The following is an 18498-nucleotide window of genomic DNA, read 5'->3' on the forward strand; positions in this document are numbered from 1 at the left end:
GAACAATAATGGGGCGTTTACACTAAGTCGATTTGCGTTCGATTTAGTTGAATTGACGTCACTTTCAACTTAATCGACCGTGTAAACGGGACTTCAACTTAATCGCTTGTTGATCGAAGGCGACTAATCGACTGGCAACTGAATTGAAAGACGATCTATTTCCTGTGATGTATAAAATAATTGAACACATCCATCTATCTGATTCGGCCTAGTTGTTTCGATTTAGTGGCAAATGCAGCGAGTCGATTTAGTCGTGCGACTAAATCGACCAAGTGTAAACGCCCCATAAGACAGCAGTAACAGCGTCTGCTTTATGGAAGACAATAAAGATACGATAAGATGCACATAATGTCGGGAAAATTACTACTCACATTGTCATGGAATATATAATAACAATATTCCTGTTAATTTTGTGTTCATAGTATGCGAAACGCCAGATAATGACATTAGAGAAATAATTTAAATATAAAAGGCCTTATGCAGAGACGTCCTGATGCGTGATAAGTGTCAACAAAAAGAGTTCGACTAACATATGTTTCCTGCAGTAATCAGGCCTTTAGTATGACTGTAATCATGCGTCAAAACGACTCTGTATAAGGCCCAAAACTTCCATACAATTTAAACTTTTAAATAATTTAAATAACATTACATATTTTTATTTTCTCATTTATATAATTAATTGTCTACAATTTGTAATATAATTTTCTAATTATTTTATTACAATTATCGTACTTTATATTGTAATATCCCATGTGACGTTGTAAACAAACAATTCTATATATCAGTGTTTACAAACACCACCACGTGGTTGGCAAAAAACAAAGTTTTACAATATAATTATAATTATTTCAGGGATGCAAATAAGCAACAAAATTTTACTTGCCTAAGAAAAAAATTACTATAGCCCACATCTCATAATAGAAATCATTTACTTACCTTCGGTAAGATATTAAGTACTCGCCCGCAACGATGCACCACTCGCCCCGGGGGAGTGGTTATTTGCATCCCTGAATTATTTATATTGCATTATCTATTGAATTTAATCCAAAAAAATTAATATACAATTTCATATAAATTTCGAAAAACAAATAATTCCTTTTAAGTTCTTTCTAACAATGCTCTTCGAGCATTCTCAACTGGTTTGTCTTCTTTTGTTTTCAAAACTTGTTTCTTATATGAAAATAAGCTAAATACTAGACTCACACACAAGCCCATCAAGATGGTTAGCGTCCACTCTTATAATCCTTTCGAAGAATACCATCGCACCAACTACTCCCAACTCCGGCAGAGGTATTATAGCATATAAGATTTCTTAGGCCTCGCCTTCATTGCATCCGAATGCGATTGCGAATGCGAATGCGAATGCGAATTTCCCAGCACGTGTAAATGAATTGCAGTGCCTCGACTAGTTCCGACCTGTGAATTGCGAAAACCGACGAAAAGATGCGAATGCGAACGATCCCAACATGCTGGGATTGTTCGTCCGAATTGATGCGAATGGAGCGTCGTCTGCAGGGAAATTGAGCGCTACGTGAGAGAAGAAAGTTCTTTTTGCGTGAAAGTAGTCGACGTTGCGAGGTGCGGAGATAAAAATGAAAATAAAAATGGAACTAGAGTTGATGTTTTAATAAATTGTGTTTTTTATAAAGTTCCATTGTGGATCCAAGCTCATTCAGATTACCACAAACGTGAACACATTATATCTCTTGAGACACGTCGTGAACAAATTCTAAGCAGATGTAAGTAAAGAACTTGGAATGGAAGATATTTATAATTTTCTTTGTTTTCTCTTTAAAATATGAAGATCTAATTAATACACGAACCGCAAATTTTTATTCAATTTATATTTCCTCTTTGTTCCTCAAATAATGATTTTACGAATACATGGAATTATTGACTAATATGTTTGAAATAGCAAAAACGGGTTTTTTACTCATGGAGAAAATTTTCTTAGAAAGTTGGTTGATTTTGCAATCTCTAATTTTATTTAGTTTGTTTATTTTAAAGTGAAAATAGCGGTTACTATAGAAGCATAATAATAACAGGAGCGACATTTGCGACTCTATTTTGCACACAAAGGAAATTAATACATTATTATTATTATTATTATTATTATTATTATTATTATTATTATTATTATTATTATTGCTCTGGAAACTTTAAGATATGAATTTTCAAGCAAAAATATTTCACATTGAAGGTTTGAAAGAGATATTACAACTTGATTCGCATTCACACAACTTCGGATGTAGTAGAGGCACATGAATTCGCAGTTCGCATTCGCATTCGCGTTCGCAGTCGCATTCGGATGCAATGGAGGCGCGGCCTTATACCTACTTATGGTAAAGTTTGAACGTCTATACTACTACTACTACTACTACTACTAATAATAATAATAATAATAATAATAATAAAATGTCTACTTACGGTTACATCAGTGAATGGAGCCTCTTGATCGCAACGGTATATGTACATCATAAGGTACAAAGCACTATCAGCAAGAGTATCAAGTGCAGACACTCCGTTTTCATAGGGTTTAGTCAACCCCGTGTTTTTCCCATTCATATATTCTACAAAGTTCATTCTCGCTCCTTCCATATTTTCTGTGAAAGATATAGATTAAAAGAAAGAATACAAAATAAGCATATACGTAGAAACAGGGGTAAAAGTGAAGGGGAACGCGGGGAGATAACGTCCCCCACATCAAAAAAATATGTACGTCGTTCCCCAGCTCCTAAAAAATTACAATGGGAACGGCGTGGTTTCATGCCACTACCTACCGTCCCCCCAACCTTTTCAGATCCACTTTTACCCCTGCGTGAAAATAATAAGAAGGAATAAATGCGTTTTAGAATTAGAACTAATTAGGGAAGATCGCAGGATGTTACTCTGATTTCATATTGATACTATGCTCAGTCGACTCATTTTTACTTATGAAACAATTATGCAAACGGAGAAATCCTCGACCGCGAGCGTATTTCAATTACGAGTGTTAAAATTTCAAAATTCAACAGATTTTGCAGAAAGTTTAAAGTAACCATTTCTTGAGACAGACGCTTCATTTTAGGTATGGGGGGGGGGTCGTGGGTGCCCAGCGCAGTGATGAGCTGCTTGCCTTGCCTTCAAAAGTCGTCTGTACCCAAGCTCACGAATGAGGATTTTATCATCAATGACCATCACCAAAAGTCAATTTTCGGAATGAGCAAAGTAAGCATTCCGTTCTATAATGGAATCTACAAATGTTTCAGCTCTTTTGGTAAATACAGCGTTTTCTGAATAGTCTCGTAAACATGTTTTTTACCGTCGATCAAATCGTTGCTCAACTTAATGGCAAACCATATAGGCATATATGGCCTTAACTCTTTGACTACCAACGGGACACTTGTGGCCCATGAGAATAATGCTAAATCGTTGAGATTTTTTTAAAATGCTAAAAATTCCAAGGTGTTGTCCAATAGGTTCAAATGTAACCAGGAAAGTGTTTAGTCTCAAAAACTGTGTGCATATGTCAGGAATTTCGAACATTAAAGGAGTCATGTGTATATATATAAAACAAATTGGCAAAAAATGTGGTAGTCTAAGGGTTACGATAAAGATGACAATTTGCCTCATATTATCTGAAGGATTTTCCACACTAATGTATAGCCGCAAAACTCTATTAGCTGTAGTGAGCCATCTTGAACGTGGCAAAGGGCCAGAGTCACGAACTAAAAAGTCTTCAGAGCAGTGCGCTAACTGGATGACTTTTGATATGTCTAGTAAATGCAGTTGGTCTTTGCTGAGTATCTGCCTCTCTACTTCAGAAACCACAAAATTGATAGGTTCAAATTCAATAACTTTTCACACCTAGCTAGATCTCTTCCAATTGTTTCTGAATAACCTGCTTGTCTTGTCATCATGCCATCTAAGTGCTGGGAAAGATGGCGGAATGAAAGTTCATTAAAATGAAATAGACAAATACTCCATTGTAGAGTCTTCCTACATGCAACTTAATTGGATGAATGACACAACTTCTCCAACCAGTATTGGTTACAGTGCTGTCACAGCCGATCACTTCTAATTTGTCAACTGATTAGCCATTTTCTGAAAGGTAGCATGCAAGGCTGCTGGCTATGTCAGTTGCTAAGCTGGAAGAAGGAGAAATGTATCCTATGTAAGTGGATCAAGCTTCTGCATTAAAGAGTAATGTTCTTCCTTTGATGTTCTGCAAGAATGTTTCCTGCTAACGTTTTCAATAAACAATGTACTGTCCTTTCTCCCATCGAAATAGAGGCCAGCGAGGGCATGTCTGACTTTCCAGATTAGCTCGTACACAGCTTTTTTCTCTTCGCACCTTGCTTTTGTCCACAACATAGGAAATATCTGATACGTTAACCAACCCGATATCGTCCAATACACTGGAAGAAATGGTAGCAGTTACACGTTCATACACGCCATAACGGACACTAGTTAGAGCTGTAGTTTTTAATGAAATTCTCATCTGCCACTGCAGTTTATCCGTTGAAGTTGAAGGCTGTGGTGCAAATTCAGTCGTCAGAAATTTCTGAAACACAAATTCCCATGGGTATTTCATCACTTTTACATGAACCTGCAAACTCACTTCGTTCTCCTCGATAGTTTTTACGCTTGTTGATTATAGCAGTTCTTTCTTCAACTTCAAAAAACCGATTTTTCCAATGCCGTGCTTTAGCTGCAAGTACAGAAATCACAACTCCAGGACCGGATTTTTTACTTTTCACCTCTGCAATTGATAGATATGGGACTCACACGCATTTAATGTTATTTTGGAGGTAGTCATCAGCAACAATAGGACACATACATTCAGCTATGTCAAGAAGCAAAGAACCCTTCTCCTTGAATTCCTCGAGTCTCAATATGAATGCTGGTTTGTTTTTGTCACGATTGTATGATTTTCTGAGTTCGCAATAGAAATCACAGTAAGCGTTAATAAGCTGCCCCACTCTGTACTTCGTCACAGTTGGAATGGACGTTTTGTGGTACATATATTTATTTTTGTTTGCTACAGTTGCAGCTATTTTTGAAAAGGACCACTCTTGTTGTTTGTTTTAATGGTAAAGTTGAATCTCTCTTGAAAGCAGTAGCGGAGAACATTCTCATGTGTTGGTAGCTTGTTACTTAACAAGTTTCGTGGGTAACCAAATATAGGGCATTCAAAATCCCTTCTAGTTATTACACCTGCACCGTCTTAGCAGCAATGCACTTTCACTCGCAATCACAAAACCATCTCAATGGTAACACCACAAGCAGCCAACTAAACTGACATAAGAACACACACATATTAAAACGAACAACACCATGCTTCGCTCAGTATTCCGGTCTACGGCAGAGTGACAGTCGACAACAGAACAGGAAATGGCGGTCGGCGGGCAAGTGAGCGCGCAGCCACAGAGAAACTTCGCACATAGGCATGCGTCTCGTCGTACCAAGACCAAGCCCTTTGCAGCATGCTAGCTTGCAATATATACATAAAGGAAACATTCTGCGAATATAACTGTAGCATCCTTATGCTACCTGTTGCAAGAAAAGAAAGAAAGCATTTGTAAATTTTAGACAGGAATGAGGGATCAGAAGAAACTATATGAATATGTTTCATTTATTATAACGTTGCATTTACATACTTGAAGAAAGCTTTAGACAATATAGGGTCATCATAATTTCTTTAGTCGTTTTAAAACAAAATATTCAAAATTTATTGGTTTTACCGAATTTTTAAAATTTGAATGGCGATGCGTGACCGGAAGATATGTAAATATTTTTTCCGAATCACCCTAATATATATATATATATATATATATATATATATATATATATATATATATATATACATGAGCGACTCTGTAATACAGTCACAAGATTATGTGCTTTCCCAATACGAAAAACATAATTAAGAAAATACTCTATATTCTCCTCATTTCACCTAGTCTTGGAATATTTTGTAACCAGCCTGTCTAAGATTTAGGTAGATCAAGAAATGGCAATCTGGAGTTCGATTCTCGGTTGACATCTTAATATTTTACAATCCTAACAGAATAACACACTGTTTGTTTGCGACGCTCATACTGAAATCATTATTAGGGAAAAATAAACAGAATCTTAGTGTGGTTTACAATTTAGGAATATGCTAGAACGTGATGTATGTTTATTTAATTTTATTAATTATTTTATTTAATTTGCAAGTATTTCAAGAGACGAGTGGATATTCTTGAATGGGATTTTAAATCAGTTTACCACTGCAATGTTACTGTAAAAGCAAACATGCGAAGCGAAAGACAAATATGTACGTTTCATGGTTGTAATCCAAACAAGTGTCATCTATATGAAGTCATTAAAAAATGGTTGCTTAACCATTTTTAGTTTTATTTTTTGGGCAGGGTAAAACTATTTTTTAATTTTATTCTCGCTCCGTTTGTGAGTGACGCCATTTCTGTTAAGCTGTGCGTACCAATTAGATTTCTGCGAAAGTTAGTGTAAACATGTGTATCTTAGGACTGCATTATTCAAAGACATTGCAACAAACGTAATTTTCTTATGCGCTTTCTCTTAATTTTGTCTGTTAGCATGAAAAGCCTTAATTGAAACATAATAGCTGATTTTACACCCTAAGTTCAGTATTGAAAGCTAACAAATTCCACTTTATAGAGCTGAAACTTATAATGGATGGGTGAAATGTCACAGTTGATTCCATTGTAAGTACACATGTCACTACACTTACTATAGCCAGAGTAACAACATTAATATCTAAATAAATACTTTCTACAATTTTCATATTTTTAAAATGTGAATTAATGTAACTTTTGCAAAGTTTGAAGTACAAAATCTCTGATAGAACATAGAATAAAAATATTATGATTTCTTATGTACAGAGTATACTCTATATGAAAAGAATACTAAAATTTTCAACTTTGACATTTGACTGTGAACAAAGTTATAAATTTTCAAATAGGCTTTGACTTGCATAGTAGACATATTTTAATTTCAATTTGCACACACACACTTATAGTGAAACATGTATAAACCGGAACTTCAAGAAAACAAAAATCTCTATAAAACACAAATTTTACAAAGCTCCGGCAGTTGTTCTACTAATTTATTTATAAATACTTTGAGTAAAACGTAAATTATCGTAACGTTGAAATGGAAAGCAAACGGAGGCTCCGAGATCTTTCACGGTTTGTATGAAACGGAACTTTCCTTTCGCAAGTCCAAACCTGTAAGCAAGATTTGTCTGTATATTTTATTGTGTACTCTCGTTGTTCGGAGTGGTCCCTCCTCCTCTTCTAGCTCACTAAATAGCGCATCACAGGACATCGATAGTAAGTCGACCTTTTCTTGCTTTCCTATCATGCACTTGCTGGTACTGCACTACAAAGTCATTAGTAGGTTATTGTAGCTGTGCCCATTATTGTATCTGCAGTTCTTTTTCATTCTCTACCTTGCTATGAATCGACGAAAATATGGAAATCCTGAATATTTCTTTTGTAGCTGTTACCTCAATACGACTCCCTAAATTCTCCCTAAACATACTCATCTGGAGTATTGTGGATAGACTTGTCCCCATTAAAACACATACGTAAAACGCACAGAGAGAGAAAGATTAGGATTTAGATTTTTGGGATTTTGGCATCTATGGTCATCCAGCCCTCATGTATGAGGGATGATGTCCCTCGGCGAGCACACGATCCGGGAAAAAGGAAGGAAGAGACCTGGGACCTATAAGTTAGGTACAACTTGGGCATTTTCCTGGTGTGAATGAGGAAAACCGAGGATGGCTGGCTTGAAAATGCTTTTAACACTTTTTCGACCGAGTGCCCCACCGGGAATCGAACCCGGGACCGCTAGCACCGAAGAGAAAGAATCGAAAATGAAAATCATTTAGTATTTTTTCAGTGATCAGTGTTTGAAGTGCGTGTTAAGTATCCTATGTAACAAGCATAGAGAGTTCGCTACTGAATTTTCTATGTTTGTCTGTGTGTGCGTATGAATGTTACTTGCGAATTTTTCAATGTGAGCACTCCATTCGATAGTGTCTCAAAAGCTATCTAGAGAAGTGATAAAAAATTTTTGCGTCACACTTATCCTTCCCGAGATACTGGCCAAAAAAGTTTCCGAATTCGGGATATTTCAGGAGAAATATCTCGAGAACCACAAGTCATAGATGATATTTTGCAATTTTTTTCCATTTTGAGCACGTGTTTACGTAAAACAACATATCGTAAAACGCTCTAACAGAACTCTCAAACAAAACATGTACAAAAAATTTAGTGCTGAAAGAAATTATAAATGGATAGATATATTACAAGAATTGTTTTAATAAGTATAATATTTATAGTAAAGAAGTAAAATCATTTGATTAAAAATGAGATATTTCCTATTTAATTATTGCGTTGGGACGATGAGATGGTACATACTTTTCTAATTACATATTTGTATTTTTTATGATACTTTAATAATGATTAATTCGGTTGTTACCTCAGAAATAACAGTGTAATTTTCTTTGAAATTTCATATCGACAAGAGAGATTGTGACCTTGAGGTTGGATTAAGATTTTATTTAGATGACATGTATATATTAGGTTTAATAAATACTGTAGGTATGTTCTACCTTTAAAATCTTAGATAGTCTGGCGAAGTTCAGGTCGGTTTCTATTCTTTGTGTGTAATAGTATTTTAGTAAGAAAGAACCAAATACTTGTAAAATATTTACATCACTAGTTTTTTACCTAAAGCCATAGAAAGGGCCAAACAAGAGTAGTTTATTTAAAAGGAATGAAAGTAACTTATTACTTTGGCACATAAGTGCAGGTTTAGGATCAAGTAATGAAAACCAATTCAAGTAATATTGTCTTATGGCTACCTAATAGGAGTGTTTCCTTATTAAATTTTGATTATTTGTGTTTGGTGCCTGACGAGTTAAATGAAAGTTGAGGAAATCAGATTATGAAGGAAGTAACGCAAATATTCTTGAAGAACACCCTCCACCAATTAACGTACATTGGAAACGAAAAATGAAGTTTGCCCCAAACAGTCCCACACCTTATGAGACACTAATCAAAAGTCCTGAAGGAGAAACGTAGAATTCTAGGGAATATTCTGACCAGTATCTGAATGACTCATTTTTTGAGGAGGTATCTGACAACTAACCGTAAACATGTACAGCCCGCAGCAAATAACTGCAACGTGAGCATGTAAGTTTATTGTGAAACTACGCCTAACAGCGCAGGGAATCAACGTTTAAGTGGTACAAATCACAGCAGGAGAAACCTCGGCGTCCTCCCTGTATGTTGAAAATTTAATCGAGATCGATTGAATGTTTCAAGAGTTATTAGGTTATCCCCCTCCCTTCCCCAACCTTGACTTCTACCGTCAAAGAGAATGTATATATATATATATATATATATATATATATATATATATATATATATATATATATATATATCTTTCCAGTCCTAAATCTCATCTATGTTGAAAGTTTGATCGAGATCGGTTGGGTGGTTCAAGAGTTATTCAGTTTTATTTATTTTCATACATACAAGCTCCCCCTTCCCTAGGTTCTACCGTCAACGTGAAATTACAAGACTTTCCAGTCATGAACCTCATCTGTGCTGAAAATTTGATTGAGATCGGTTGAGTAGTTCAAGAGTTATTAAGTCACAAACCTAGTCATTTTTTTATTGATATTGATTTTTATATATCTCCCCCTCCTCATCCTCCCCTATATTGTTCCGTTGAAGCGAAATGATAAAAATCTATCCTAATCCCGAACCTTATCTATGTTGAAAATATTTGATCGAGATTGGTTGGATGGTTCAAGATTTATTAAGTTTTATTTATTTTTTCTATCTTCCCCTCCTTCCCCTTACCCGAAGTACTACTGTCAAAGTGAATAGCTGAAAATACTCCCAGACGAGAACCGCATGTACTTCAAAAAATTATCGAGATCATTAGGGCGGTTCAAGAGATTAAGAATCACAAACAGATAAACAATAATAATATAGATAAACACGAATGTAGTGGTTGCTATATCAACACCCCATCAGAACATTCCTTTGAGTATAAGGAATCAAATATAATTGTTATTTTAATGAAAATACACGTTGGATCTCGAGCAGATAGGTATAGATATGTATAAACTAGCTGAAATGCCTATTCTTCGCACGGAGAGAATAGATTCGTGGTAAATATTTGAATGTCTTTGCCCTTAGAATATTTATTTCATTAAAAGCGTAATGATAAAAATATAGAGAATACTCTACTTTTGGCATAAATATCGAAACATTCTACCCAACAGAATATGCTTTTAACCCATTTCTGCCCGAATTAATTTTTCTAGGATATTTTTATTTCCTTCACACATTTGTTAATTAAGAACATTAGTGAATAAATGAAATTATTTGTTTAGAGAGATTTCACTGCATAGTGTGCCGGGTACTAGATCGACAGTGAGCACGAATCACTAATGTAAAATAGAATACTTCGTGTCGACAAATGTCGACACAAAGTTTGAAAGGGTACTTCTAAACTAATGTCATACAAGATGAATTTCTTAGTAGTAATAATCTATGTTTGTATTTACAAGGATTCTTGTTTTCTACATGATTGTTTCACATCTGAGGAAAGTGAATAATACATATTGTAAAGAGATTTGTGTGTCTGTGCTGGCGCCCCACCCGTAATATTCGCCGAGCCCTGGGCCCGACCTTAAATAGGACCAAAAAATTCCGCTTTGGAAAGTCGGTGCCGAAGTTAAAAGTTGAATTGCGAGCTGGCGGATGGCTGTTCCATCTGGCCAGTGGACAAAAGTCTAATACACACACAAAAAAGGAACTTTAACAACGCTTCAAAACCAGCTAACAATTAAAGCCTTTAAAAAGGTAAGAAGCCGAGCCTTTCAACACCGGTCTTAAAGAAATAACTGCCTTTCGCACAGACGTCATAATAAAAGTATTTCCATCACCGCAGGGGCGTCATTTAGGGAGGGCAGGAGGGGGCAATTGCCCCCCCCCCAAGAGTTTGAGTAATACATATACTTTAATCGATTGACGACTAATATACTAATGTAAAATGTGAAAGTCTTATGTCGTTGGCGCTCTTGCCCCCCTGAAGCGAAGTACGAAATGACGCCCCTGCTTGGGAAGTAACGTAACGCAAGTAACGCGTTACTTTTTTAAGTAACGTTTCCTAGTAACGCGTTACATTTTTTCCAAAGTAACTGTAACGGTAACGCGTTACAAATATTTAAGTAACGTACCTAGTTTGCGTTACTTCTTCCATTTCGGATGAGTAACTACAATATATGTATTTTTTTTTCGAGAACAAATGTTTATTTCCTGTAAGTGAATTTCTCAGAATGAAACAATAAAGCATGAACGATGTCAGCGACCGACGATTCCTGCACTGTTCGAATTTCCCGTTTCGCCTTATGACCTCTAGCAATGAAATTTGCATGTAAAACCTGTTATCACTTTCCATCTTAATGTAAGAAGGAACGGGAAATCTCGATGTGCATTTTCCCGTTTCGCCTTACGAAGTTTATGTTGGTAGGCTTGCAAATACATTCATAGATACAATTTGATTTGTTTATTTATATAACAAAATATAGTGCCACTTGCTGTTTTTGGAAGATGAGGACAGCCTCAGGGAAATCACGTGTACTGATTGCAAGCACCTGGAAGATTTTGTTTTACGTTAGATTTTGACAGCTCCAAATCAATACATTCAGTGGGTGAACTACGAGTGCAATGGTACTGGTAGTCTATTTTTACTTTGATTGGTGTTGTTTTTATAAAGATGAAGAACGAAAATATTTTATCGTTCGAACATTTGAAAGAATATTTTTCTTAAAAGCTGAAGATGATGGTGAACAGAATTTAAAAATAAAGTGGTGTCCCGGCGGGAAATATTTATCAAACTAGGGTGCCATAATTAACGACATTCAGTAATGGGTTAATATGAATAAACTGTGTTCTAATGAATAGGCCTACTTTATTGATGTAATGTTGATGGTATGTAATATTAGAGTTCTTTTAGATCAGTTTGCATATCCTAAAGTCCCGTTGATTGTAGAGTTTGGATCAACTAGCTTTAAAAAGCATGTATCGAACCCGTTGATTATAGAGTTTGGAACAACTAGCTTTAAAAAGCATGTATCGATTTTAGAGTTATTGGCGTTTTGATTCACCCCCAGTTCGTGTGTTCTCACTTTGTCAGTTGCAGTGTAATGTTTCTCTATATTCTGTATTTTTAATTTACATAGCAACATTGTTATTATTATATAATTAGTTTAGCAGAATAATAAGCAACCATTTTTTCTAACGCATAGGGATGGGCACGAGTCAAGCTAAAACTCGACTCGAATCCAAGTCGAGTTTCGAGTCGAGTCAAAAGTAATATTCTCGAGTCGAGTTTCGAGCCCATTCACTGTTTTTGGCGTCGAGTTTCGAGTCGAGTCGAGTTTGATAAATGGCTCGCTCGTTTTAACTCGTTTTGAAAGCATGACCTGATTACACTGGAAAGCGAAAGCCATGAGTAATGTAAGCTAAGCAATAATATGGAATACTTTTAGCGTTGCTCACGAGAGGGGACACTGTTCGCATCTCGTCTCGTCTCGATAGCGAGACTACAAGATATTTTTATAACAAGCTTAGCTCGGCTCGGCTTAACTGAGCCGATGGCTCGAGCCGGCTCGCTTGGGGGTGAACCATCGGCTCGAGCTGGCTTGGTTGGGATGAGCCATCTGTTATACATTTTACTTTCTACACAAAACTGCATACAATTTACAAATATTAATATTAGAATGAGAGTACCGGTATCGATAGTTAGTATGAATTACCAATATTTGTAAAGAAAATTATGTATTTTCTGGTACCGGCACAGGAACTACATTCTAGAAATTTAGCAATGTCCCACAAAAATGCCAACTCAGGAACAGAAAAAAATCCCCGCGAACTCATTTGGCTTGGTTATTCCTTATGTCCAAGAATATCGTCCCAACCGTAACCAGTGGAAGATTTACTGGGTTTAGGACTTTCAGGCAGATGTCCACCCAAATTGCATGATTTCTTTTTTAAAAAATGTAATGTTGACATTCCTATGCATATAAGCTTCAAGTCCCCCTAAAAGTCTAGTTATTTCTAAAAAAAAAAAAGAAGCCTTTGTGAGTGAAGCCCCTCTCAAACTTTTCTCGATCCGCCACTGTTCATAATTTATTTTCCAACAAGAAATTCATTCCTCCATCTATCTAAATAGAACATTTACCTAAATTTAGAATGCAGAAGGATCGAGTAGTAATAATTTCCTATCTAAGAGGTATTTTGGACTTGTGCAAAGTAGCCCCTGAACTGCAAAGTAGCTTGAGTTCTTAGTGTTGAAGTCTTACGGTAGCTTGAATTCTTTGTGTTGAATAAAGTACGTCAAGTTACGTTAAATAATATTGTATGTAAGGCATATATTGGATATGTGAATGAATGACAATTTCTTTTCCCGTAAAATTTGTACTTATATCAGAATTTGAAGAATGCCTTCAAAGTAAAACAACACAGACGCCCCCAAACCCAGGGGATATTTTGCGACGAAGTGGGAGGGGTGCAAAGTTCATTGTCGACGTGACTTCACTGTTGTTCAACTCTAGAGCCACCACTGATATATAGGGTGTCCCGAAAGGGGCAATGTTTTAGGAAATGGTAGTATAGATGATTCATATGAACATGGGGCCAATTTTGAATGATAACTGATGGATGATTTGATATAAAAGTAGAGAAAGTTAAACAAAAACAGTGATATGTAAACGTATGGAAGCGTAAGATTACTTGTGTAAGTAAATGATAAAAGGGACATGCTGATACTACTTCTTATTAGGGATGCGCACGAGACAAGATTTGAGGCTGTCTCGTCTCGAAAATGTGCTGTAAAAGTGATGTCTCGATTCGAAAAATGTATTCTTTTCTATTGGAAGAGCTGTGTCTCGACTCGAAATTTATCAGGAAAATTGTCTCGACTCGTCTCGTGCGCATCCCTACTTCTTCTTGCATTAGTTTGTATTGTAGCAGCAATTAATGCACGATAGTTAAGTAGTTAAGCAAGTAATTAAGGGTGAAAATCACGATGTTAACACCTGATGGTTAATGCAAACATAAATGATTGTAAGGAGATGAAGAGGCCACATAGCAGGTCACAGCAGGTTCTCAAAAATACTGCCAAAAACATCAGTGCACTTCTGAGTGCGAAGGGAAACATTTTAAGTTACATTACGACGATGCTCGGTCCGATGTTCGATAATTAGGTTATAAGAAGCATTCAAAATACGAATTTGCAGCTCATCCCTTGTATTCACCTTTTCCCTGTAAGCCTCTTCTTTCATTAATCTGCATAAACGGAAATCAAGAAAGGTAAAGTCAGGAGAATGAAGTGGCTAAGTAACAAAACTACCACGACTATTATTTTTTAAGGGTAGGTGGCATTCAAATCTTCAATGATGAACCGACTGGTATGAGCTGGTTCTCTGTCATGCTTCAAGATGAGGTTCCGCCTTCTGAGCAAAGAAATATAGTCTACCTGGTCCGTCATATACTTTTCTACATATACAGGTACCGATATGTATTCATATGTTCATAAAAATACGGGGACCAACAAGGATGTCGCCAATTATACTACTCCACATTTATGGAAAATCTGTCTTGACACCCTATGGCAATGTTTGCATTAAGGTTTTCCCGAGTCCAAGAGTGTACGTTACAGATATTATTAACACCGGCAGGAAAGTCGATTCATCAAAGAATGAAATGTATGACACTTGTACAATATTGTGCGGAAACCATAAGCAATAACAAAATTGAAGGCGGAAACGTAATTAGTAGCATATAAATGCTGCACAGTTTAGGGTTAAGTAGATACAAATGTCCGTCACACATGGGTACGTGAAATACTCAAACGTGTTGACATTTATCTGGTACTTGTGATAGAATTTCGTTGCAGCAGGGCAGATAGCCAGTCCTGGTCGTTCACAGAATGTCTTTAGCACTGGGAGATATTCCACATTCTCTCAATACACGAAACTTTAGTTACTAAACAGCGCCTTATTTGGATTCCTACGTAATGGAATACCTATTCCGTATTCTTCAACAGCCGCATGAGCACTTCAATTAAATTCCTATACACAAACACCATGTCCGTATGTTTTTCATTCTTGTATGAGATACCATTTTACAGAAACTGTATCGGAAATGCGTTGGAAAAATCCATACAAAAAACACACAAATGTGCAAATGTTTCCGGTACACAATCTCACAACATTGTACATGTGACGCTTCAATGAGTAAGTGTCAAGCGTCCTGAAACCAGCTTGCAAACATCCAAACTCGACATGAAATATTCTTATTTGACAAACATTTTAAGAAGTATAAGTATCAAAACTACTATTCAATAATTGGCAGGGAACGTGTTGGTTTACCTACAAGCTACTACCTAACTTAATAAATTATTTACATCTAAAACATGAAGTGTACTGACATTGGCTGCGGCATTTTTACTTCTGTTTATATCTCAATCATTCATGTTATGTTTGTTTACATAAAACATTACATAATGGTGGCTTGAAACAAACTTATAATCTATTCTTGTAATATTAGGCCACTAACATAGGCGACACTCAGTGAGCTTACTTTAATATTGCAATAATGAAAGCAAACAAATCTTTCATTTGTTTAGCACTAATAGCACCATTGAGATTAATTGATTTCAAAGATTTATTATTATTATTATTGTTAGTTATTTGATAGAAACGGAGGTGTTACAAACTTTTCTTGCTCAGGGATCCTCGAACATTTCTCGCTAAGGTGATCGTAAGGATTTACTACGCCGCTAGCTGTACGTTACCATAATAAATAGAAATTCACTTCTTTATAATAAGTAGCGTTCGAAAAATGCAAGTGCAATGTTATACTGCAGTGAATCATTTCTGTAAACTTCTCAGATTTCAATATGATTTGACTACAGACTGATTTTGTATTTCTTTCTGGTTCTTTACCGAAAACAAAGGAGATATTTGGTGTAGATGACATGAAGCAGAGGTTAAAAGGAATGTCCAGGTGATGAAGTTCGGGCGGGCATGCACCTCGCAGATTCCGGTGAACTAGAAATACCGAACAACTCCTTGTCATACTTTTTGTGAAAACATTCAAAATTCCAGTACGCCCTACCGGTCCGCACAATTGTCATAGTAGTGACAGTTTGAAACTACACGAGTGATTAAACGGAACGGGTTGTGTTATCTTAGAACTCCGCGTAGATATTTCATTGTCACTAGTATCCGTAATTGCTATCGAGTAGTTTTCTTTTGTATTCGATATGTCTACTTGGTGGAACAAATAGAAGTTAGCATTTAGCATTCAAAATCGCTGAAATCTCGGGTTCAAATCCTTGATTCGTCCAATAGTAGTAAGAACTATTATGAAGGAGTTTGTTTACGTAACGCAAGCCAGATATGATACTATTGGGATTCGAACCATGGATCTCTTTTGGAGTCTTCTTAAGAACATCATTCATTTGTAAAAGACTAACAGATCCAATAAAGAACTGGTAAGTAAACAAATATTCTCACTCCTACGGTCCTGGGATTCGGGCGTTAAACATCAGAGGCATAAGCCGTTTACCCACCATCGCTGTTGCGTCAACTCCAAGTTACGCTGATCAATACCTGTAGAAAAGTGCAAGGTAGGATAGCCATGCGTGATTTACGCCAGATGGATAGTGGGAGACGAAAGTAATATTTGCCCTTCACCGCTTATTGATACCTTACCTTCTGACAAACACTTTATGCCGTGTATACTTTATCTGGTACACATTTGAACCGCTAACGGAAAACTTATTAAACATATCTGGTTAGCACTTTTCACTTTTATGAATAATAACAAGAATTTTAAATTAGCACTATATTATCATTCACTTTCACTGTACGAATTACATATGATTCAACAATAATAACATTTGCAAATTATGGATAATATTTTACTTGACGATATATTGGCCCTAATACGCGATTTCGCGACGATCTATAAACGCGCACGACGATATAGACGGACGTAACGACGAACATCCATACACGTTCATAAGAAAGATTTCGTTTGCATTGCTACTTGAATATAACAGCTCGACGGCTTCACCTCCGCAACGCACGACGAACCAAAGAGAAGTCTCTTTGTTGATTCCAACTGTGAAGATGCTCATTACCATAATACGATAAAAGACATAGTTGATTTCACAGTATCACCACTGTTAAATATACAAATCTGGTGCAGCACTATTATAAAGTATTCAACTCAATTGACTAATTCCACATGAGAGTCTGTGTAATCAGTCCGTGTCGCCTCGCAGAAATTGACGCTCTCCCCGACACTGCGACCTGTGAATTGGAGCAGCATGATTATGTGGTTTTCATCACTCACTAGTACGTGAAAAGACACTAATTTGTCTGTTTAAATTCGAACGCTGTGTTCCACAAACTACTTCACATTATTTTGGAAGCCAGACACCGAAACCCCACGTATGTCTATACTTTAAGTGAAGACAGAAACCCGGCACCTTGCGCCTCACATGGTGGCTAGGAAAACACACACCTTCTCTTCCGGCGTGCCATCGTCGCCAGTTCACAGCGCAAGAATACACTGACTAAACTAAAATATAATTCGTAGAAAACATTAAGTTTTGCATTATTACAATGTTAATAATGTATAATGAATGGTCCATAGGTTAATAGAAATCACATTAAAAACACTGATTATTCCAATAAGTTATGGAACTGACGATTTTTGGTAATTCCTACATTGTCACGTAAAAATCTATCATCATCATGAGAGTTCACTGCGTGGGCGTTTCTTTCGAGGGTAGCTAGATTTTTCTTCTTAATATGGACTGACGGGAGGAAGTAAGAGTGTCTGGAAATGTGAGGTACCTTTTGGGTGAGAAATTCCTAAGCATTGTTCTTCCCCAACTGTTGATTAGTCGCATTTCATTTCCAAGAATTGATGTTGGAATAATACGAGGGCTGGTTTAAAAATTCACGCCAATCCATCTTGTTACAGATGGCGCCGAACGGACTGTCCACTGAAGGTATTACAGAAGTGGGCAAGAACCCTGGAATCCAAATCCTCCTAACCACATTGCAACACAACAGCAATCACAGCACTCCATTAGTCCATAGAGGGTTAATGTCATTTGTAGTTCGTTCACATTGAAGAATAGCAGTTTGTAGCTTCACTCGAACGCACATGATCGCGAAATTCGAAGAATAACGAACGCGAGGGCCATTGACGATAACGCGAGGGCCATTTCGTAAATGTCTTTGAGTCTTTTCATTTTTATTATTTGTTTATCTTTCATGTATTTCAATTATTCCTTGAAATATAAACACAAAATAATTTCACTATTTGAATACAAATCAATAGCTATTTGTAATTCAAAATATTATTCAACATTATACTTCAT

The 18498-nt window shown here is 36.3% G+C and overlaps 1 protein-coding gene across 5 annotated transcripts in view; it reads right to left on the bottom strand.

Annotated features, from left to right (window-relative positions):
• Positions 1–18498, bottom strand: part of LOC145685842 (uncharacterized) — a 137863-nt gene that overhangs the window by 66974 nt on the left and 52391 nt on the right. For all 5 annotated transcript variants that reach the window (XM_081758459.1, XM_081758457.1, XM_081758456.1 and 2 more), the window contains one exon: positions 2428–2603. In XM_081758459.1, the coding sequence (XP_081614585.1) occupies positions 2428–2598 (171 nt within the window). In that variant the 5' untranslated portion in view covers positions 2599–2603. The remainder of the gene's footprint in view (positions 1–2427; positions 2604–18498) is intronic.

This window comes from Thermobia domestica, chromosome 5, assembly GCF_964235325.1.
Source record: "Thermobia domestica chromosome 5, izTheDome1.hap1.1, whole genome shotgun sequence".
NCBI lineage: Eukaryota > Metazoa > Arthropoda > Insecta > Zygentoma > Lepismatidae > Thermobia > Thermobia domestica.